Genomic DNA, 24538 nt, shown 5'->3' on the forward strand with positions numbered 1-24538 from the left:
AGTGTGTGGTGGGAGAATGAGCCGCCTTGCTGGGTATACAAAGGGCAGAGTCTCCGACTCCGAATCCTGGGAGGTTTTACAGAGGGTGTGTGCTGGGGCTGTGAGCCTGAGTTGTGCTTTGATAGGAACTGAACCAGCCTGTAACTACTCCGGGTGACTTGGGACAATATGATGCTAATGCTTTGTTTTTAGAATCATGCTAGCTTGCTATTATTTTTTTTTATTATTACTCTGGATATATATGCCCACACAGTAGTTTAATCAATTAATTAATATTTTTTTACTCACTATAAATTGAAAGGCTAGTATGCTTGTACCTAGCCAACCTAATGAACTGAGCACATTGATATATAATTAAGACTTTTACGTATTCAATTTAGAAGTGTAAATGCTGTCTGTGTGCTGATGAGCCCCACATCTATTTGGCATCTCTCCTCTGATATTCAGGCATCTCAAAGGTAGCATTTTCAAAACCAAACTCTCTCCCTACCTTCCCCAAAGCATCTTAATTAATTGCAGTCATACCTTCCAGTTGCTCAAACCAAAAGCCTAGGCGTCATCTCTGATTCTTTCTTTTTCTCTCATGCTCCATAACTCAGTTGTCAGAAAATTCTGTCGATTCTAATTTCAAATATATCCAGAATCTGGTCACTGTATACCGCCTCCGGGGGCTGTCACTGTGGCCCAGGTCGCTGCTACTGCCTGACTTCATTAATTCATTACAGCCTCTCTGCTCCTTTGCTTCTAGTCTAAGACTCACACAGGGGCTAGAACGATGCATTTAAAATGTAAGTTAGATCATGTCACATACCTGCTTAAAACCCACCGAGTCCCCACACTGAGCAGAGCAGAAGGTGAACTTTGTAACTTTGACCGACAAGGCACTGTACAGTCTTCTGTCTTTGCTCCTTTGTTTGGGCATGCCTCCAGTTAGTGTTCCTTCTACTCACTCTGCTCCGGGAGCTCTGGCTGCTTACGAATGCTCTGACATCTTAGACCAGTCCCCACTGCAGGGCCTTTGCACTAGCTCTTGCCCCAGACATCAGGATGGTTTTGTTTGCTCCTTCACCTCCTTCAAACTTCTGCTCATGTATCTTTTCAGTGAGATCATTTTTGACTTTTTGTTTAAAATTACACTTCATCTTCCTCCCTTCCACTGTTCTCCATCTACCTTGCCTTTAAAAATTTTTTTTCTCTATAGTATATACTTACAACCTTTTAACATAGGATATAATTTGCTTACTTATTATTTCCACTGTCCCCTTCCAACTAATAATATAAGCATGCTATGTACAGGGATTTTTGTGTTTTGTTCACTGCTGTATTTTTAGCAGCTGGAATGTTTTCTGGTATATAATAGGTGCCTAATAGTTACTGACTATATGAATAATATTTTCAATGCTTTTTTTTTTTTAGTGATTAAAGAGGCTGAACTTTATAAATTATTTTTACACTTTCAGTGAAAGTGCAAGTATTAGTCACTCAGTTGTGTCTGACTCTTTGTGACCCCATGGACTGTTAGCCCACCAGGCTCCTCTCTCCTTGGAATTCTCCAGGCAAGAATACTGGAGTGGGTTGCCACTTCCTTCTCCAGGGGATCTTCCCAATCCAGGGATCGAACACAGCTCTCCTGCATTGCAGGCAGACTCTTTACCCACTGAGTCACCAGGGAAAACCCTTTCAGTAACTGGATTTAAATATGACTTGCTCTGCACTAGGGAAATGGTTCCCTGTTCAGGATGGATCAACTGGGTATCTTTTTCAGAAGTAGTGGTGTTTATTAGTATCTTTTAAAAGTTTCCCCCATATGATCCTAACGTGCACCAAGGTTGGAACCACGTGCTCACTAAAGTGTGAATTCACTAAGTGTGAATGAATGCATGAGAGTGAACTGTAGCAGAGATGTAGCAGAGATGCACATTTGGGTTGGCTCAGGCATTAAGATCAGATGTCAGCTGTTTGCAATGAGAGGTTGGTCATGAGTAGCACAGCCCGGGGGAGCTGGTAGGAGAGGCGCTAGGGAGGGGTGAAAGGAAGGCAGAATAGATGGAGCAGACACAGGGCACGCCCAGTAGCTGTAGCAGAGAGGAAAGTGTGTTCCCCTGCTCCCTTGGCAGCTGTTGGCAGTTCCTTTCTGTCTAAAGGGCATAGTTCCAGTGGCGACTGCCTGGTTAGTAATTTGTGTTAAGGCAGGTATATTATATTTCTGAGACTCACTAATTTTTCTTCTCTCTGAAGTAATCAGGAAGTGAGCTCAGTTTTAAATAACAAGTCCAGCTCTCTGAGCACAATGAGAATAACTTCTTGCAACTTGGAGATTTGAGCTATTTTAACTTAACCTGTCAGGGAACGGTAGGGATGGCTTTGATATGCACGCTCTGGAATTCCTGTCTGCAGTTGAAATGGTTTCTGTTTCCTCAAAGTTTCAGAGAAGGTGGGAGATATGATCAAAGTTATTTAAACAATATTTCTGTGGCTGGTAATGTGGCAAGGAGTTAGAAGGGATAGCTCTAAGGAGGAGCAGCGAGTAAAAATGTCCTGGAAAGCAAGACAGAGCGTGAATAAAATGGTGAGAGATGGCAGATCCAGCAGAAGGGCAGGACAGCCAGCCAGCCTTGGATTTGGAAACAAAGCAAGGAGACCGCAGACCAGTGTGATTAAGAAGGCAGCGGCTGGAAGGACACCTGGAGAAGGGCCAGAGAGCTCACATGGCAGCTCTCGCGGATGCGATGAGTGTCCCAGGCCCTGGAAGTCTCCTTTTCATGGTTAGGACTGGAAATTGTTATTGTCTCTGCCCAGCTCTCGGGCAATGAAAAGCTTTCAGTTACAGCATGAGGGTCTCAGTTCTGTGAGGTGCTGGGAGGATTTCCCTGATGTCCTCAGTGTGACTTATTTAGCTTTTATTACTACTTCTGCTCTCGAGTGCCAGCTGTAACCAACCAAACTGAGGTTCGGCCTAGTTGATGAGCAGAACAGATGCCCCTCATCCTCCCCGTAGGACAACCAAGTTCTCCTCTAAGTGTAGACCCTGTCCAGATGCGGAAGCCTTCCTTTGCCCGGGGGTAGAAATTCCCTCTGCCCCCGCCCGTGCCCAGCATCTCAGTGTCTTTACCCGTAGTTGTAGTTTGCCATGCACACACCACACCTCCCTCCCTTTCTCCTGTGTCTCCCTCGTGGTTCCCAATAGGTGGCTCTCCCCAGGGCCCCCTCTCTCCCCCGAGCCTTTGGTCCCCTCTTCAGTCCCCCTCTTGGCAGCCTGACCGGTGACTGGCAGATGGGTGTGTGTTGCCGATCCACAGCACCGGCGGCCTGTCTTCACCTTGACGTTGCTCCCTGAAGATTGCGACTGATTGCTCTGAAACCCAGTCCCCATGACGCCAACATCTGCAGGGCTGGCAGGAAGTAATTTAGGGACTAGTTGACATTTGAACATGGTTAACCATACAGAAGTTTTTATCCTTCGCGAAAGTTATCACCTCCAGCTGGCTTCACGTAAATTATCCTCGCTGGTCTGAACCAGTGGGACCCCCTCAGCCCCTGCCTTTGCCAAGGGCGCTCCGAGTCCCTGTCCGTTGCTTCACCTGCTGGAGTCAACCTGCACAGCAGGATTTTGTTTCAGTTTGTACTTTTCCAGAGTCTTAAGAAAATTTGGAAGCCATTCGAGGTCTTTTTATAATCCCCCAAGTCTGTGTTTCCTAGGTAGCATTTTAATGTCTCATTTTGTTCTTAAATACATACACAGCCATGCAGTCATTGACTAATTTTAGCTTTTAACCTGAATTGGCTATAAGTAATATTTTTTTTCCCTTAATAAAAGTGGTATTAAACTGAAAGTTGATTTACCTACAGTCTACATTCTGACTTGGGTTTCTTTTCACATATCTTACTAAACTGTTTAAAAATGGGAACAAAGCCCTTCAAAGATCTTGGTTGTATGGCCTCGCTGATTCAAATCCTCTGTCATTTGTGTAACCAAGACTAGCAGTGAATTTGTAAGAAAAGTCAGTTTAATTAAAATGTCAGTTTCCTAAATGTAATTATTTGTTTCAGACTATGAAGGATTATGTTGGGTAGCTTTTAATGAAACACTGGAGGGCACTATGATGAAATTCCCTTGGCAAGGCAAGGAGTATGATGAATTTGACAGAGCTGCTTGTGGCATTCTGAATAAAAACACCACAGCCTGTAGAGGTGCTCTGGACGTGTCTTATAATGTGCCGGTTTCCAGGGCTTAGCCTCCTGGAACTGCTTTGGATGCTGTCATTTTCCAGGTTGAACTGGCCAATGTGGTCACAGGAAAGGCTTCATGAACGATGTTAGAGACTGTCAGCTCATGAAAAAATGGGCCTTAATTGAATCCGAGGGCAAAAACGCTCTTGATGATCTCAATAGACAGCTGGCATGTGAGAACCAAAGTAAACCTTTCTTTTCATGTTTGAGTTTATGCTCCATTGGAAGAGAAAAAAATGCTTCATTTATGGACAGTAAACCCAGGGCAGTCACCATCTGACCCACCTTGCCCTGAGGAGTGGGCCTGGAGGCAGGATTTCTAAAAGCTTAGGAGTTAATCAACTAGAATGAGAGTTTTATCATATGTAGATCAGATCAGATCAGATCAGTCCCTCAGTCCTGTCCAACTCTTTGCGACCCCATGAATCGCAGCACGCCAGGCCTCCCTGTCCATCACCAACTCCTGGAGTTCACCCAGACCCACATCCATCGAGTAAGTGATGCCATCCAGCCATCTCATCCTCTGTCGTCCCCTTCTCCTCCTGCCCCCAATCCCTCCCAGCATCAGAGTCTTTTCCAATGAGTCAACTCTTCGCATGAGGTGGCCAAAGTACTGGAGTTTCAGCTTCAGCATCATTCCTTCCAAAGAAATCCCAGGGCTGATCTCCTTCAGAATGGACTAGTTGGATCTCCTTGCAGTCCAGGGGACTCTCAAGAGTCTTCTCCAACACCACAGTTCAAAAGCATCAATTCTTCAGCGCTCAGCCTTCTTCACAGTCCAACTCTCACATCCATACATGACCACAGGAAAAACCATAGCCTTGACTAGACGCACCTTTGTTGGCAAAGTAATGTCTCTGCTTTTGAATATGCTATCTAGGTTGGTCATAACTTTGCTTCCAAGGAGTAAGCGTCTTTTAATTTCATGGCTGCAGTCACCATCTGTAATGATTTTGGAGCCCAGAAAAATAAAGTCTGACACTGTTTCCACTGTTTCCCCATCTATTTCCCATGAAGTGGTGGGACTGGATGCCATGATCTTCGTTTTCTGAATGTTGAGCTTTAAGCTAACTTTTTCACTCTCCACTTTCACTTTCATCAAGAGGCTTTTTAGTTCCTGTTCACTTTCTGCCATAAGGGTGGTGTCATCTGCATATCTGAGGTTATTGAGATTTCTCCCAGCAATCTTGATTCCAGCTTGTGTTTCTTCCAGTTCAGCGTTTCTCATGATGTACTCTGCATAGAAGTTAAATAAACAGGATGACAATATACAGCCTTGACTTACTCCTTTTCCTATTTGGAACCAGTCTGTTGTTCCATGTCCAGTTCTAACTGTTGCTTCCTGACCTGCATACAGATTTCTCAAGAGGCAGGTCAGTGGTCTGGTATTCCCATCTCTTTCAGAATTTTCCACAGTTTATTGTGATCCACACAGTCAAAGGCTTTTCATAGTCAATAAAGCAGAAATAGATGTTTTTCTGGAACTCTCTTGCTTTTTCCATGATCCAGCGGATGTTGGCAATTTGATCTCTGGTTCCTCTGCCTTTTCTAAAACCAGCTTGAACAGCAGGAAGTTCATGGTTCACATATTGCTGAAGCCTGGCTTGGAGAATTTTGAGCATTACTTTACTAGCGTGTGAGATGAGTGCAATTGTGCGGTAGTTTGAACATTGTTTGGCATTGCCTTTCTTCGGGATTGGAATGAAAACTGACCTTTTCCAGTCCTGTGGCCACTGCTGAGTTTTCCAAATTTGCTGGCATATTGAGTGCAGCACTTTCACAGCATCATCTTTCAGGATTTGGAATAGCTCAACTGGAATTCCATCACCTCCACTAGCTTTGTTCGTAGCGATGCTTTCTAAGGCCCACTTGACTTCACATTCCAGGATGTCTGGCTCTAGGTCAGTGATCACACCATCGTGATTATCTGGGTCGTGAAGCTCTTGTTTGTACAGTTCTTCTGTGTATTCTTGCCATCTCTTCTTAATATCTTCTGCTTCTGTTAGGTCCATACCATTTCTGTCCTTTATTGAGCTCATCTTTGCATGAAATGTTCCTTTGGTATCTCTGATTTTCTTGAAGAGATCCCTAGTCTTTCCCATTCTGTTGTTTTCCTCTATTTCTTTGCATTGATCGCTGAAGAAGGCTTTCTTATCTCTTCTTGCTATTCTTTGGAACTCTGCATTCAGATGTATATATCTTTCCTTTTCTCCTTTGCTTTTCGCTTCTCTTCTTTTCACAGCTATTTGTAAGGCCTCCCCAGACAGCCATTTTGCTTTTTTGCATTTCTTTTCTGTGGGAATGGTCTTGATCTCTGTCTCCTGTACAATGTCACGAACCTCATTCCATAGTTCATCAGGCACTCTATCTATCAAATCTAGGCCCTTAAATCTATTTCTCACTACCACTGTATAATCATAAGGGATTTGATTTAGGTCATACCTGAATGGTCTAGTGGTTTTCCCTACTTTATTCAATTTAAGTCTGAATTTGGCAAGAAGGAGTTCATGGTCTGAGCCACAGTCAGTTCCTGGTCTTGTTTTTGTTGACTGCATAGAGCTTCTCCATCTTTGGCTGCAAAGAATATAATCAATCTGATTTTGGTGTTGACCATCTGGTGATGTCCATGTATAGAGTCTTCTCTTGTGTTGTTGGAAGAGGGTGTTTGTTATGACCAGTGCATTTTCTTTGCAAAACTGTATTAGTCTTTGCCCTGCTTAATTCCATATTCCAAGGCCAAATTTGCCTGTTACTCCAGGTGTTTCTTGACTTCCTACTTTTGCATTCCAGTCCCCTATAATGAAAAGGACATCTTTTTTGGGTGTTAGTTCTAAAAGGTCTTGTAGGTCTTCATAGAACCGTTCAGCTTCTTCAGCGTTACTGGTTGGGGTAACTGTATGTACCCCATATATGTACCCCATACATAACTATATGTACTATATGTAAACTATATGTAGATAGTTTTTTGAAATTGTGACTTCTTTCTGTCCTATTCATTCTAGAAGATTTTGGATTTTCCTAAGTCTGAAAAATAGGTTTCCTATCATCTCTCCCTGTTATCAGCACTTTAGTAAGTATTCAAACCTCAGTTACCTTCCCTAATTTGAGGGGCCCAACTGGCACAAGTCAAGCTTTCTTTATTACAGACCTTGGTTGTATCTTCTCACTGTGTGCTGGTGGAGGCAGTCATTTTTCTACTGTGGAAAAATGTACATGAGAAAAGTTTACCTTTCAAGCCATTATTAAGTGTACTCTTCTGTGGTAGCAAGCACATTCACAGAGTTGTGATGAGATATATTACCGTGAGGGAGGCTAAGAGATAAAGTGATAATTCACATAGCAACTTTGTGTGAGAAGCTGTGCTAGACCTCAGAATATGTGTGTGTAGGAGGTATTTATGTGACTGGATAGAATTTTTATGATTTTGCATCTTCCTGGTGACAAAAATACGGATAGTTGAGAAAATAAAGTGACGCTGTGTATGTATCATATGTGGCCATATTTAACAGTTCACACACGCACATGGTTACAGGAAAATTCATCCTTCAAAATAGTTTTTCACAGCGCTGTGGTTCCATTTCATGTATTTCTGATTTTGCTGAGGTACAGACACGAGGCTACTGTCAGGATATGAGCTCAGCAAGCCCCCCAGTGCCTGTTACTCACAGAGGCTACTTGATTCTATACATGTTCCCAGGACAGTAGTGATGAAATTTTTTTGGGTGTTGGGATCAAAAGTACCCTGTAAAGAAAGCTAACTATAAAAATAAAGTGGCTTAAGAAAAAAAATTTTTTTAATTGAGATATAGTTGACTTTTAGATTATGGTAATACCACATAGTGTTTCAAAATTTTAATGGATTGTACTCCACTTATAGTTGTAACAAAGAGGTGTTTTTTAAAAAATATAGAAAATAGAGTACATTACTGAGGGGAACGTTTGAAGGATAACAAATGATTTAAGTGATGTCTGAAAGATTATGGGTTCCCTGGTGACTCAGTGGTAAAGAATCTGCCCGCCAATGCAGGAGGCATGGGTTTGATCCCTGGGTCAGGAAGATCCCCTGGATGAGGAAATGGCACCCCACTCCAGTATTCTTACCTGGGGAATCCATGGACAGAGGAGCCTGGTGGGCTACAGTCCATGGGGTCACAAAGAGTCAGACACAACTTAGTGACTAAGTGAACAACAACTGAAGATTATGGAAATTTATATTGCTATCTATTTTGTATTTTATGTAGGTTTTTTTTTTTTTAATCGTTCCTTTTGTTACTGAAGAAAAATTGTTTTGTTTAATGCCAGCCTGCTTTATTTATGGGGAGAGGTAAAGACTAGGGCCATGTTCCGGGTATAAAGTTAGAGGCCACGGGCCCCCCGTCCGCCCTGGCTGTGGTGTTGGCTGCAGTTTTCAGACCGTGAGTGAGGAGGCTCTCGGGGAAGGGAGACCACAGTCAGCCCCGGTTCCGACTGGTCATCTGTATGGACGTGCGGAGATAGAGCAGTCTGGGCTTTGTTTTCTGTTTTTGACAAAGGTGAGTCTGTTCCCTTTCGTTATGCTTTGTTTGCCAAGTACTGGTGCAGTTCTGGTGTTGGGAAAGTCTGTGATGGCTTGAGGAGGAGCTTCGTGAGAACAATTTCTCCTTTCCAGGTCCTCCCTCCATTCTCGGGTGGTGTCCTGAGTCCCACCCTGAAGGTGGCTTCTGTGAACATCTCCTCTGAGAGGCCAGCTGCAGAGAGGTTTTCCTAAACCTCATTCTGAATGCTGGGAGTTGAGCCCTTGTGACAGAGGCCTGCAGTCACTGAGAAGGTGTCCCCTGCGGCGGGGGCCCTTTCCGTGTGTCCCGCCCCTCGCTCCGCGTGCTCCCGGTGGCTCTGACGGGCAGCAGCGGCAGCAGCGGCAGCAGCGCGAGGCCTCTCTGGGAGCCGAGGTGGAAGGAGGGTTTCCCACGCCGCCCGGCTCTCCAGAGCGGCTCTGTCCAACCCTGGAGCCCCAGCCCACACGCAGACGTAGAATAGATGTTAGATGTAAACTAAACAAAACAAAATGAGATAACAAATTCAGGTCCTTCCACATACTGGTCCCGTTTCAGATACTCAGTGGCCTCGTGTGACGAGTGGTTACTGTGTTGGACGCTAGAGAGAGAAAACACGTCGGTCACTGCAGAAAGTTCTCTGTAGACTGTTCCTTGTGCTTTGTCCTGCAGCAGCGGGGATACCAGCGTCTTCTCGGGTTTGAAGCTCACCTGACTCACTTTTGAGGCTTTGGCAGTCAGGTTATGCCCGCAAATCAGGAATCACCTGCTCCCCCTACAGAAGGACTTAGGGTGGCCTCGGGTAGACCGGCCTGTACTGGAAGGGCTCCCTGACGGCGCTGGAAATGCCTGCTGCTGCTGGCATTCTCTGCTGCTGCTGTAACAATTGACCCACACAGCAGCTTAAAACAGCACAGATCTGTTAGCTCATGGTTTACTGGTGAGAAGATCAACACAGGTCCCATCAGACTAGAATCATCTGGCCTGTGTTCCTTCCTGGGAAATTTAGAGATGCTTTCTCATCCCTTCAGGTTTTTGAGGAAATTCACTTCCTTAAGTTGGTAGGTCTGAAAGTCCTGATGTCTTGCTGGCAGCTCTAGAAGCTGCCCACATTCCTTGGCCCCGGGCCCTCTTCCTCCAGATGCAAAGCCAGAGAAGGCAGGTGGAACCCCTTTCACAGTTTAAATGTCCCCTGCATCTTCTTCAAACACATCTCTGACTTTAGCTAGGAAGTTCTCTGTTGCTCTGAATAATCCAGGACAGGCACCTTATCTCAGCAACTTGAATCATATCAACAAAATCTCTTTTGCCATATAAGGTGGCACATGAGAGCATAGATATCCTTGGGAGTGGTGTTATTGGGTCTACCAGATGCATCCAAATTAATTCTTTGCATGTTATTAAGCAAAACAGCTTATTTGAGGTATAGTTTATTTGAAGAAGATAATTAAGAGCCTGCCATCTTTATCCACCTTGATAAATATCACCAAGATATCTCTGATTAACAATTTGTTCATATTTTATCTTTTATAAAAAAGAAAACCTGTACAAAAGTAGTATTATCATGATAAATATCTGAAATCAATGTTAAAGAAAATAATCCTGTCAAATTGTAGGTAATTAATGTGATTGACTTAACAGCTTTCCCACATATTAGAATGCTAACTTTTGATTTTTATGATGCCTCAATAAAATCTGCTTGATTTTAATGTTTATTGCCATTCATTTGTTCACCTTAGATTTCTGACTCATTTCTTATTTATTATTAAAATATTATGTAACCATTTAATTTAATGATTCTAGACTATAGTCTATTATTCAGTGCAGTGATATTCTGTAATCAACTGTTCTTAGTAGTTTTTGAGGATGTAGTATTTATCTTTCTCATCTTTCATTTTATTTATCTCATTAGCTAAGAAACCTCTCCAGCTTGGACTTACGTCATATCACTGAACTGGATAATGAAACTGTGATGGAAATTGTCAAGAGGTGCAAAAATCTTAGCTCTCTCAATCTCTGCCTGAACTGGATTATAAATGACAGGTAACCACCTTAACATCTTAAAAACACTTTTTCAGAGGGAAGCATGTGTTCTGTGTACCAAGCACTGATTATCATTGTAATATGGCATGTCTACTCTAAGGAAAATGTGATACAGCCGTGACTTTTAAAATAGATATTTTTAAGTTTTGAAAAACATTTAGAAGTATACTTTTAACCCATCCAGTTTTGGGGCTTCCCTAATGGCTCGGACAATAAAGAATCTGCCTGAAAGAGGAGACCCAGATTCAATCCCTGGGGAAGATCGCGTGAAGTAGGAAATGGCTACCCACTCTTGCCTGGAGTGGGTATTCTTGCCTGGAGAACTCCATGGACAGAGGAATCTGGTGGGCTACAGTCCATGGGGTTGCAAACAGTTGGACACTACTGAGTGACTCACACTTGCTTATATTTGCAGCAAAGTTTATGTGTTAAGATTCATATGTTTGCCTAAACAGTTATAATAACAGAAGTCTATTGAATCTTCTCTTTGTCACTCATCCAAGACGTATTGTTTATTTGTCATTTTAATACTTTTGCAACTTTTTGTGGTTGATTTTACTGTTCATTTATCAAGGAAAATGGTTCTGAGAAACTATTTCAAACATCATGCATTCAGATCTTTTCTCTAGGATGACATTTTGTTTTCTGTATAAATAGAATTTGTTTTGAATGTTAAAGTCATGTGATGGATAGTTTAATACGTAGTGTAAAGATGTGTAAAATGTTTTAAAAATAAGCATTTAAAAATGTTTTTAAAATAGTTTTAAAATAAACAGTGATAATGGATAGGTCAATTTTTCTCTGAAATATTGCATGAGGGGAAAAAATGCAAGAACCCTTGAAAATAGACTTCTTTGTAGTGAAAACAACTTCAGAGTACCACTATTCTGTGCTTACTCTGTGCTTGTCCGACTCTTTGTCACATTATGAACTGTATGTAGCCCCCCAGCCTCCTCTGTCCATGGGATTCTCTAGGCAAGAATACTGGGTGGGTTGCCACGCCCTCCTTCAGGAGATCTTCCCGACCCAAGAATGGAACCCACGTCTCCTGCATTGCAGATGGATTCTTTACCATCTGAGCCACCAGGGAGTCCTACTGCTGATTAGTTTAGGTGGGTTCTTAAATATAGGCATGAGATAAGGTTCTTGCTTAGTAGCTTTTCAAGAATAAGTTTTAAAAAAGGCCACCAAAAATATATTGCTTTCAAAATAGAAAGCCCTATTTCAGCTAAAATTAGAACCTATTTAGATTTAAATGCTTTTTTTTTATAAAATAGAGCAGTGATTTGTAAAGTTTGTGTCAGATAATGCTTTAAATTTAAGACATTTCCCCCTTTCACTTTTAATTTCCTTTTATCCTTTTAACAGTAAAACCATGTAGACTCCATTTTCCCCAAAAATGGCAAATTCTAGTGGCATTCCTATAAATTACCAGCATTGCCCTTTAAATTATGTGTGATAGCTTTTGACTTGGCTCTTTCTTAGTAACATTTTTCTTGAAAAATTTACTAGTCCAGAATTGGTCCATGGACATCATTTATAAAAGGTGTTTATTGTTTCTGAATAATAGTCACTGTGTGATGTGTATCAAAAGCGGAAGAAAATTGATGAACATTTAAAAAATTAAATTCTTTTCTATAATTTACATTCTTCCACATGGTCAGTTATGTGACAAGTTTTAAAATAATCTTTTAAATGTTTTCCGTAACAACTGATAAAAAGAAGTACATGAAAAACATCATCCTGTGGTTTTAGGTGTTTAGTATTAGCTTAATATTTAGGTAAGCTTCTTAGTAATGCTTCAGATTGAAAGGTGAAAGCTGTGCCACAAAATGGATATGAAGACGATGGAAGAGACGCAGTACTTGGAGCCTGCAGAGGTAAGTAAGATGCAGTCCACATATGATCATGAGGGTTATCTGCTCAGTAAACAGGTTTTGCTTTTGCTTAGATTTGTATCATTTACACAGAGATACTCAAGGGTTTCCCATCTTCAGGTGCTTGAAATGCTTATGTAGTCATAACTGGGTTTTTACACATGAAAAAAAAGAGCAGCCTTCACCTTGCCTTTCCTTCCTTTTGGTAGGTTCCATCTGCTCAAATCCCTTTCCATAATATTTCAGTTGTTTTTTTTTTCCTATTTAACTATAATGATTATTTAGTGTTTGATCCTAAATGCTGTACTGTAGAGATTTATTTGCAAGGAATGAAAGGGTATTTTTATGTTTTTAATGGAAAAGTTTGAATTAATTGAGAAAACATGCATTTTAATGAGGTTGAGCGGTAGAGCTTTAAAGATCAGACTCTTAGGCTTTAATTACACCACTTGCACTTATCCTGTGTACTGTGATAGGAGTTTCAAACATTAAAACCCACTTTGCAGTGCCATCTAAATTAGTCCTCTCATTGTTCTTGCCATACTCTATCACTAAGCTAAGTAATATTTGTAATTATATTGGTATAAATCTAGGACTTCCCGTCAGACTTAATTATAATTTCAGCACTTAGCCGGGATGGGTTAGTAACCTTTCCCATGGAGGACACTAGAATGCACTAATGCATTTAGCCTATCAATTAGTGTCTGTTTTACATTTGTTCATTATTATTATCCTCTAGTAAATCAGGAAGCATTTATTAACCCCCTACTAAATACTTGGTGCTGTGCCTCAGACTGTGGGGCACTGAGTTCCTGCTGATCCCAAAGGCTTTCCTCTTTCTGTGATAAAAGACTTAATGAGTGAGATAATAGTGAGCCTTGTAAGGATAGAGGGAAGGAAAGTAACCTTTATCATCCAGGTAATTGATAGGCACTTTACACGTGTTCTCATTTAATCCTTTCAACATCTTTTGTTCTGCTGAAGGTCATACTATTCCTATTAAATTTAGCCCGTTTGTTTAATTTTTCTTTGACTTTTCTGATTGGATGTGTTTTTTCCATCTTTACTGCAGTAAAAATTGGATGGGGGCAGATAAGAAAAAGCAAATGGCTAATGAGTCAATTTCCATTTCATAGTTGGAATTCACACACAATTGACATATATACATACATTCTTTTTTTTTTACACGTAACATTCTTAGTTTAAAAAAACACACAAAATCTCATTATTTTCTTTCATAATAAAGTTATAGTAGAACCTTTAGATACTATTTTATACCTAATGCCTATGAAAAGGATCTATGTTTAATGCTGCTAGCTTTAATAATGAATTCTTCACATGAAGATAAAGTTTGATACTCTTCTCAGATCTTTAGATATAAGATTTATCCTGGATTTTAAAAGATTTTAACAATAAATATTTTCGAAGTTCAAAATTTTAAAATATTTAGTAACTCAAGGTCTTTACTGTTAAGCGCACGGAACCTTTTAGCATTTTGCGGTTCTTGTATTGATCTGTGTGACTAAGACATGCTGTTCTTTATCTTTGTTTTTTAAAAAGCACTTTTTGTATTTAGAGAGTTAAACAGCATATTTTCTTGTATTCAGAAGGATGGTCCAGTAGTCATTTGACATTTACCATTGTTTTTGAATACAAATACAATCCAAGTGGTTTATAAAAAGAGGACACTGACTATTTCTATTGATGATTTAAATTAAACATCTGGTTATTATTTCTCCTGTACTCTCTCTGACTGGAAGTTTGTTGGAATGTTTACTTGTATTTGATATAATTGTTTTGCTATTTCACATGCAATTTGGTCTTCACTGTTTTATTTATTTTTTTTCTTTTTATGTTTGGTATAGAGTCCAGAAGCTGCATGACTTTTTAAAAGAACTAAATGGTTCTTACCTAGCTAGAGACGTATACTTTGAATTTGCAGTTTAAAACAAAATTGAATGTATTGACTCTGTTGAACACAGATAGGACACTTTCTTTAAGGAGTAATTTGCTGCGTGAGTCTTATATTTATGTAAAGGGAGCTGTTGCATCAGTGAACATCCTAAAATTTGAGGAGTTTTAAATCTGAGATTGTTGTGACCAGTTTCTTTTAAGTATAAAATAACATTTGCAATATGTTACTGTTTCTCTTTATATGTACTAGTGTTTAGAATAGTAACTATAAATGTTTTCTCATTAAATAGACTTTTAAATAACAACATTTTGAAATTGCAAATTGGCAAGCCAGAGTTGAGTCCAGTCCACAAAGCTGTTTTGTTTGGCCCATACAATATTTAAAAAATTGAGTAAGTTGCCAACTTTAAAAAATTGGGTCATTCACGTAAAAATCTGAATTTGGGCCTTCTTTTGGGAAAGTTGCAGATCTAGCAACACTGGACCCACATTTTCTCATGTCAGCGATCTTTCCAGGATGAGTAATGGGCTTTTCTCATCGGCCATTCTTCAATTTCTCCGTTATTCCCACCCAGCATGATCTAGTTTATAATATCCACCTGTCCCCATCTAGTCTACAAATTGAATTCTCCCTTATTGAAATTCAGAATATAAAGATTTTTAGGTAAGGATTTCTCATTTTAAATCAAATAGTTCTTTTTAAATTGAGTCTGATAAAATATATTAACAGATAATAGAGAGTTAATTAGTTTCCCTAAATTAGTTCTTTCTTATTTCAGACCTCAGAACTTTGGCCAACAGGTTGAAGTTACAGAGGGAGACAGAATTCAGCTTAAAATAAGTTAAAACCTTGGTTTTCATTGACTGCCTTCCAAAATAGAGAACTCATTCCCACTTACAGTTCAAACAGGGGTGTTACAAACAGTTTCCCGAATAACAGAGTTGAATTAGTATACTAAACTACCTCCAACTTCAAGTCTGTGATTCAAAGTGAATTTATTTACAGTGCTTAGTATTTGATTCATGATTCCTTTGTTTATAAAATTTAGAAAAGCCTAAGACTTTTCTTTTCTTTCTTTTTTTCTCTTCTCTTTTTCTTTGTCCACACAGAGCCCTTTTTAGTCTTTTAGGCACTCTGAGATTGAAGTCGTGGAGTGACAGATTACTCTACCGCCCCTTTCAGGGAGACTGACAGCACCCTGGCTCATGTAAAACTCAATGAGGCTTTGTATAAAGATTTTTCTAACTCCCTTGATCTTCTCTGGATGTTTATTCTGTTTCTTCTTTCAAATTTCCGTTGATTCAATAAAAAATGGTGACATTTAGAAATAAAGTTCAGAGAGGATTTGAGCAGGTGTTGGCGATATAAAATATTTGCTGAGTGCCCATTGTGTTTTATTTCCAAGAATTGTTTTGTGAACATATGCTATATATTGTTTTTATAAGTGTTTGAGGACTGGATGGATAATCTACCATCTTCCTGTGAATGTCATGTCACAGTGGACTTAGAATTTTATTTCATTTCAATCCCCTAATATTACTTAATTCTCCTAGAGACAGAGGTTTAAAGATTGCCCAAGTGGGGTACAAACCTATCCATTAAAATCCAGCAGGCATAGTTGAATTTGAGTCGGAGCATGTTTTGTTTTCTATTAAAGTTAAGTGGTCTGGAGGAGAGAAATACTTTTCACCTTGGAGTACTGAGTGTTAAGTTTGAACAGTTTCTCCTATAAAAGCACAAAAACTTGGAAATCAAGAGGCAGTAAAAATAGCGCTCCCGTCGAAGCAGCTCCGCGGTGGCCTGCAGAGACTGCGGAGCCTGCAGAGACTGCAGAGGAGCCTGTCTGCATACCTTTGGTGCCTAATAATGTGGCTGGGCTGGTTGGGTGGACTTTTACTAAAACTGAATTTTATTTATTTCTCTAATTTTACTGCGTAGTTTTGAGTATGTTCTGTACGTATTCAGATTTTTTTAAATGAATAACTGTATTTTACTGACTTGCGGGAGAATTGCGGGGAGAGAATTGAGTGTTTCTGAGCTAGTGACACTTGTTTGAAGCTGGCTTAGATTTGACCCTCTCTTTTGTAGTCACCGTTATTTGTAAGGCCGTCCCTAGAAGAACAGAATGATGCTGGGGTGAGTGTTCTTCCAGTCCCCTGTGCATGCATATGTGCTGAGTCACCTCAGTCATGACCGACTCTTTGTGACCCCGTGGACTGTAGCCTGCCAGTCTCCTCTGCCCATGGGATTCTCCAGGAAAGAATCCTGGAACATTCTTTGTCATTGCTTTTCTTTGGGATTGGAATGAAAACTGACTTTTTCCAGTCCTGTGGCCACTGTTGAGTTTTCCAAATTTGCTGGCATATTGAGTGCAGCACTTTCACAGCATCATCTTTTAGGATTTGAACTAGCTCAGCTGGAATTCCATCACCTCCACTAGCTTTGTTTGACTAAGACCTATAGATTTTAAATATCTAAATTTTGTAACAAAAACATTTTTTTCCCCAACAATGCCATTTACAAATGCTCTTAATTTCTTCCTAACTTTATTGAGGAGAAGTAGAAAGTGTTGCTCATTTTTGTGTCTAATATCGCATCTGGCTCATATTTGATACCAAAAAGAATTTCAAGATGAATTTAGAATAGATATTTACTTAAGCATGTGGTGATGCACGTTTATTTTTGCAAATATTTTAGTTTCTATAGATGCTCTCTGTCAGTTGTAATAAATTAATCATTGCAGAGTAAAGGAGAATACTAGGTGCTATATACTTGGAGTAAGTATTACTGAGTTAAAAAGAAGGAAGTTAACTTCATTGAATGTTTCAGTACCTTTGGTAAAAAAATAACTACCATAACTAATCTGTACAGTATATGTGATTTTTCAAATAGCTGATGATATTTTTCTATAGAACAGAAAGTTTCTCTGATGAAATGATGTGTGCTTTTATCCTCAGATGAAATTCAAATTAAAGGTACTTTTTCATTGTTTGGTATGTAGTGATACTGGATATCAGTTCTGATACTGGTTTTTTGAGTAATTCTAATTATTGAATGTCACTTACAGGAAATATTAATTAATATATGGCACTAAAGCATTTAACCTAGTACAGTTACTTGAAAGGAAAATCTATATGAGATCATCTGTATCTTATCTGTGTCAGCTGGGTTTGATATTTAACTCCAGTTCTGAAGATGAGATGGAAGCTGGATTTGACGTAGATGAGTTTGTCTTATTGATCCTCCATGTTTGCATTATTTTGTCTTGTGGAATAATGTCAATTTTTATGACAGTTCCAGCATACAATGGTAATTTTTAATTTCCACTTTGTCTTTGGTTCCTAGTGAGTGATGATAATGTATAAGTAAACATTTTTGTAAGTAATAATAATAGAGCTTTTATAGTATCATATTATTGGTATTCCTGGATGTGCTATTTAAATATTGTTACTGATTCTATGTTTTTAAGGCAATATAAAGATGAGTGAGTGTATATATTAAGCAGTTAGTTTGTGGGATTAAAAATCATGTTTTATATGTTATGAAATCAGAATTCATGATCAAATTATGGGAAAGGATGGACACAATTTATATGATGAAGAATGCACTGCTGTGCACTGGGAGGCTTCCTAACCTCAAACCCATTTTAAAATTACCAACATTGAACAAAATCTTCATCTTTTGATGAAAATGATAATTGTTTATTGACTGTTCAAATATATGACTTCCTGCCCTGCCTCCCCTTCCCTGAGGAGTTGTCTTATTCTTAATCCCCAACCAGAAATGGTAATTAAAATAACTCACTGTTGTCAAAATTTTAAAATGTATGATAAATGAAGCCCAGTAAATAGTTAAAATATGAGAAAGGTGATTAAATCTGACAATTTCCTTGTAAAAGGCTTGAGATGATAAATATCTCCTGTGATTAGTTATTAATTTTGTGCAAGAGATTTTGCTTCAGCCTAAAATATTTTATGAACAGTGGCGTAAAGAAATATCTTAGAAGATAGGTACACACATGTTTAACCAGAGGAAAAATTGCTGGAACTTGACTGGTAATAATTAAAAATGGCAGACTTGACATGTATGTGCCTGGGCCATTTTCTGTATGATGGCCCTTTTAGAAATTAAAAAAGAAGACGCGACGACATGAAGAATGACACAGTACTTTCAGCTTGAACCTTTTTGCCTCATGAAGATGGAAAGGTTTTATGTGTATCATTCCTCAACTGATAAAATATTTAATTTAAGGTAGTATAAAATAACTCCTTGCTTACTGAAGTTCAAAAGTTATCGAGACTTGTTTCATTAACAGTTCTAGTTGCACTGCGAATAATTTGCCTTAAAAAGAATGCGAATTCCTTTATTGTTAAGGAAAAGAGGAAACAATAATGGTGGTTGTAATGAGTGCGGTATCCCATCACTGTCGGCTGAATCCGTAGCCCTTCGGTCGACTGGCGGCAGACGACATTGTATGGCTGTGTGATGTTTTTTGCTCATGACTCTCTCCTTGTAAGGGGAACCCGCCTCTTTGTCTATGGCCCTCTGCCCCAACCTCAGCCCCGGGTACCTCGCATAGAGCTCAGCTCAGAGGAGTAATTTAATGCCTGTGTGTTGAGGGAATTATAAATGCTGCTTTTGTAAGATGTGTAAGTTTGTTTTTAAATTTGGCTTGAGCTCTGGTTAAAATCCAGGCAATTGGCTCCCATGTCCTCTTTTCCCCAGGCTTTATTTATTTCTGAATTAAATTGGTACTTACTAAAGTGAGGGCTCCTGTCCTTGTCTGGACTCAGGTGGAGCTTGCTTTCTGTAGTGCATGCTTCCTGTCTGAAAGCAGTAGCTCCGTTTCTTGGACCGTGCGCTCTGTGCTTAGTCTCTCGGTCATGGCCGACTCTTTGCAGGCTCCTCTGTCCACGGGGACTCTCCAGGCAAGAATACCGGAGTGGGTTGCCATGCCCTCCTCATAGGTTTTAATGTTGAATCATTGGCTTCTGTCTTTTGAATAGAATCTTTGGAATACTTTTAAATGAAGACCCAGAAACTTTGCTCTTCATATGTAATGATATCTTGTATTAATTGAAAAGAGGCAGAGGAGACAGGTACAGCATTTTTTTCTGTTTCTTGGTGAGAAGAGTATGGCTGTATGAGAAAACTGTTGCAAGTTTTTTCTTAATTCTTCCTGTAGCACTTTTGAGTGCTGCTGTTTAAGCGTATGTTTAATATTTGGTTAATTGTTAGTATGAACCTAAGCATACTGATTAAGAGCAGGTTCACATTAGAACAATTATCTGGTTAATTGCTCTGGTGCAAAAATAGGCTAAAAAATCATCAGAACATCAGCTTGTGAAAGCACTGGCAGGAGCTGCAGAACCACCAGGCGTCCCTACTGCAGATCACATCAGCAAAGCAATTAATTTAGGCTAATTGCCTTTCTGTTTGTTCAAGATGCACTTTGGAACTGTCTTTTGAAATCATGGCAGTTAAGATTAGTAAGCAATATAACGACAGAATGTTGGAATTGCCACTATTTTTCAAAAATGGTGACTGTTCCATATGAGCCTATATAGTAGATCTGTCACTCAGGTAGGACTTTGAGATAATTAAAGCAAAATTGGAATATGTTAGACACACAAGATTTCCTTTAAAAATAAATTGAGTAGATTATCTTTCCTGAACAGTAGCACAGGGTTATCTTTAATCTGTAATTATCGAGCCAAATTATCTAGTTTCAATAATGCCCACTAAGGAGGCTTGTTCACATAGGAGGAATGTCCCTAACCACCAAAGACGGCATTGGCTGATGGCATTTTCTCTAGACAGATGTGTATTTGGCTTCTTGTATGGCTTCTCATAACATAATCAGGATTTTTGAATGTCTGAAAAACCAGATTAGGCATCCCTCTGTTTTTAAAGTTTTCCTTTATTGAGTATTATAATTTTGTCAGCACCAATTTGTCTAAAATTGAAAATGACTTGAGTTTCCAACTGTTTCTTTATGAAGCCATGTTGTAAGTGAACCTCTGCTAAAAAAATGGCAAGTTTAGGAAATTAACCATTCCCCAAACCACTTCTCTGTTCACCATATTGTCAAACAGCAAGCAGCTATTTCCTTCATTTCTCTCCTTCCTTAAGGAGCAGTTCTTATCACGCAGTGTGTTTAGTGGCATATCCTGCCCCATGAAATTACCCAAAGCAGATTGTATTGTATTGTATTAAGGACTGTGGCTCTTGAAGTGAATCTTTTAGAGACATTCATGTTAAAGGAAGTTTTGGTAGCATTTATCATTTAGTGACTTTCTGTAGCTGTGACAAAAAATTTAGAAAGATAGTCATTAAAATGAGATTTGATACAATAAATTAAACTTCAAGTTTTGCTTTGGCATTCTACTTTTTGCTTGTTAGTGGCTATAAAAATCTTGTTCTTTATTTCTGCTTAAATCTGTATGACTAGATCTCTAAAGCCTTGCTGATGAACTATAGCACAAAATTATTTTTCTCTAGTGATCATTTTCATGGAGAAGAACAAAAGGATATTTAGTTTTTACAATGATATGTTTTTCTTTACTTTTTAAAATAAAATGTCATAATTTCTAGAAGTGCAGCATACTGATCCAGATTTCTTGGTGATTCTATTCATTGTGAATTGTTTGACTAGAAAGCTACATGCTGAAGGTTAAAATATCAAATCAGATGAAAATAAATATACTGATTAGATTAAATAGAAAAATGTGGAGGACTCTTAGAACACAGAAAAACAAAGAAATCTAAATGATGGTATCAGTCACTAGGTCTGGATGTTGGTCTTCTTTTAAGTCTGTCATTGAAGCAACAGAACAATGTTCTCTAGATTGGGGGGAACTCAAGCTAGTTCTTCTTTTTGGTTTTAAGACATGAATTCTGCAGTTATTTATCGTTGAAAGGTGGCATAGGTGTTATAAAAGTTTGTCAATATTTCGCAGGCTTTAGAAGATTGCAAACTATAGCCACACACTTCACCCACAGCTGTGTGCATACCTGTGTGCATTAAGATGTAGCTCTCCTTACATCAGGAGGGCATCTTTCCCTAGCCCCTTGCACCTGCCCTGGCTTTGTGACTTGCTCTAACCAAGAGGATGCAGTGGAAATTTTGTGGGAGGCCTTCCAAGGTTTGGCTTCAAGAGGCCTTGCAACTTTTGTTCTTGCCTTTCTGGAAGCTGCTCCGCCTGAGGAAGCCCAGAGTTGTCTCTCTGAGAATGGGAGATCACCTGGAGATAGAGGTCTAGCCAGGGTCATCTGTCAGACATGTCCGTGAGGCCGGGTCAGACCATCCAGCCTCACACAGAACTTTGGATTCCTGCAGCCCTGTGAATAAAACCAGCAGGACTGCACTGCTGAGCCCGGTCCAAATTGTTGGTCCAGGGACCTGTGAGCAGATAAGGGTGGTTGTTAAGCTACGAAGTGTTGGTATGGTTTCTTACTCAGACAGTGATTTTGTAGCTGATCTATGTTGAAATTTCATAGTAAGTTGCCAAGAGTGTTTTATTCATTACCCTATTTAATTATCACATCAACTCTGTGACATAGGGATCATTGTATGCGTGTGTGCTAAGTCAGTTCAGCTATGTCTGACTCTTTGCAACCCCTATGGACTGTAGGCCACCAGGCTTCTCTGTACATGGGATTCTCCAGGCAAGAATACTGGAGTGGGTTCCATGCCCTTCTCCAAAGGATCTGAGCCACCGGGGGGAAGCCCTAGAGATATCATTATACTCTATTTTATAGATGAAGTTAAAAAAAAAAAAGACTCAGAAAGGTAAAGGATCTTGCGGACAATCACAACTAGTAAGTACAGTCAGGACTGAATGCAGATCTCCCTGACCTCAGTCCCATCTACCAAACTTCCCACGAAAGCTTATTCCAAGTTTTAAAATACATTCAGTTGCAATAAGCAGTTAAAACCTACCAGTAGAGTCTGTTGAATGTAAGTGCTAGCTAAATTGCATTGTAATAAAATAAATATCATTGATTAAATAAAATTACAATAAAATAACATCCATTTGAAGTTTATAGTGTTACTGTTTAATTTTGAGTATTCACCTAAAAAATGCAAGGGGAAAAAGTCAGGTTTTCTGAAAGGTATAGTGTGGATGCAAACTTAAAAGTACATAAGTGAAGAGCATTGATTTTAGATGTATTTAAAACAGTTTTCCGTGTTTCATATTATCCAGAATAGAACCTTTTCTACCCTATTCTCAAGTTAGGGAGAAGTGGAAAGAAGGAGTCCACCTCTTAGAAGAATTATGGCTGAAACTTAATCACTGCTATGTTTGTCTTTAACATCTGTGTTTTTTAATAATAAGTCTTGTAAGGACATAACTTCTATGGCTTATAGTCAGTAAACCTATGACAAAAATACCACAAAAAATTCCACAAATAGAAGTGGAAGTCTTTTCATGTTTTAAACACTTTTACGTTTAATTTTAAGTCTCACCTTAAAGACCATGCATCAGTAAACTAGTTGAGGCTAGTAGGTGGTTTTGATATGTATACAGTAGCTCCTCTTACCATTTGCTACAACGGCACACTAATCACACCTGCCTCGGGGTTTTATTGCCTGTTAAACAAAGCCTGGAAACATTTCCCTCCGTGACTTATTATGGTATTTTGAGAAGTTGTTTCATTTGGGAAATACAGTTTCCATTTGTTTTCCTTTTAACTTGAATTTAAACTCGGTTCTTATTTTTGGTTTTGATTAATCTTTTTTTTTTTTTTCATTAGCAAGTTACCAATATGTTTTAGTATTTTGATGTTTTGTTGTATTACACACACACAGAGAGATTAATATTTTGTGTGAATATGTACCTGGAGAATCTCACATTTGGAGAGAGAGAGTAGGTTGAATTTTTTTCTTTTAGTTTTAATTTATACTCAGATGGATTGTAAATTTCTTAGAAAGTGACATTGATAACCGCATAGGAATTAAAACTGTATCTGGGAATTTTGTCTTTTCCATAGTCCTGGGCTTCTAACCAGAAGTTTAGTAAATGTGTGTTGACTGATTACATGGCAATACAAATAAACCTAGTGAGCATGAGCTAGTGTTCAAGGTAAAAGAAAAAGAAAGTGAACTGTTCATATTGGTCAAGAAATAGAGCAAATCAAAATAAGTCAGTCTAAATAGTCAAGTTCATGTAATGAGTGTAGACTTAACCTTTAAAAATGCTTTATGAATGTAATTGAAAAGTTAAAGAGGCACAAACTGACTTCTCTAACAGAGTGGTGGTTTATGAGAGAGGTTCATGGATACAGTTTTAGTGTGACAACATGTTAACCTTGCTGAGTTAACAACACTGAGTGAAGGCAAAGGGAGAGAAACCTGGAAGAAACATGATATCCTTGCGGCAGCAATTTATTTGGAAAAGGGACAACAAAATATGTCATGACAATGCCCTGGCTTTCATCATTAAACTTAGTAAGGAATTTAAAAATGAGACAAAACAGAAGAGTTTTCTGTAACATTTTTTTTCCTGCAGATTTATAGACATTTATTTGTTGGATAAGTATCTTCAAAGAAATACATATTACTTATCATACGGTCAATATTTTGCATACTGTGTTCTTATTGGAATTACCAGTGTTTAATAATTTGTAGCTTTATATAGTTGTCCATCTTCTTCTTGTTCCCAAGATTTTTCTTTTACAAATTTATTCCCAGTACCAAGACAGCATTGTTAGGTTATAGAGGAGTTTTTTTTTTTTTTTTTTTTTTTCCTTTTTGGTGATGGCTTTTGGCATTTGTCTCCAAGTACAAATGTAACAAGTAACAGTGAAGCTTGTTAGAGGGGGAGAAGTATGAAGTATCGCGGGGCAGGCTCTGACAGATGTTTAGACATCTGCAGGGGCACTGCGGCTGCTTGATGCTGGCTTCCTGTTTTGAAATGTAGCTGTTTTAAAAGAGACAA

The 24538-nt window shown here is 39.0% G+C and overlaps 1 protein-coding gene across 1 annotated transcript in view; it reads left to right on the forward strand.

Annotated features, from left to right (window-relative positions):
- FBXL17 (F-box and leucine rich repeat protein 17) overlaps window positions 1-24538 on the forward strand; it is a 521490-nt gene that overhangs the window by 171295 nt on the left and 325657 nt on the right. Inside the window, exon 6 of the mRNA XM_006067398.4 lies at window positions 10675-10805. Coding sequence (XP_006067460.2) covers window positions 10675-10805 — 131 coding nt within the window. The remainder of the gene's footprint in view (window positions 1-10674; window positions 10806-24538) is intronic.

This window comes from Bubalus bubalis, chromosome 9 (genome assembly GCF_019923935.1).
Source record: "Bubalus bubalis isolate 160015118507 breed Murrah chromosome 9, NDDB_SH_1, whole genome shotgun sequence".
NCBI lineage: Eukaryota > Metazoa > Chordata > Mammalia > Artiodactyla > Bovidae > Bubalus > Bubalus bubalis.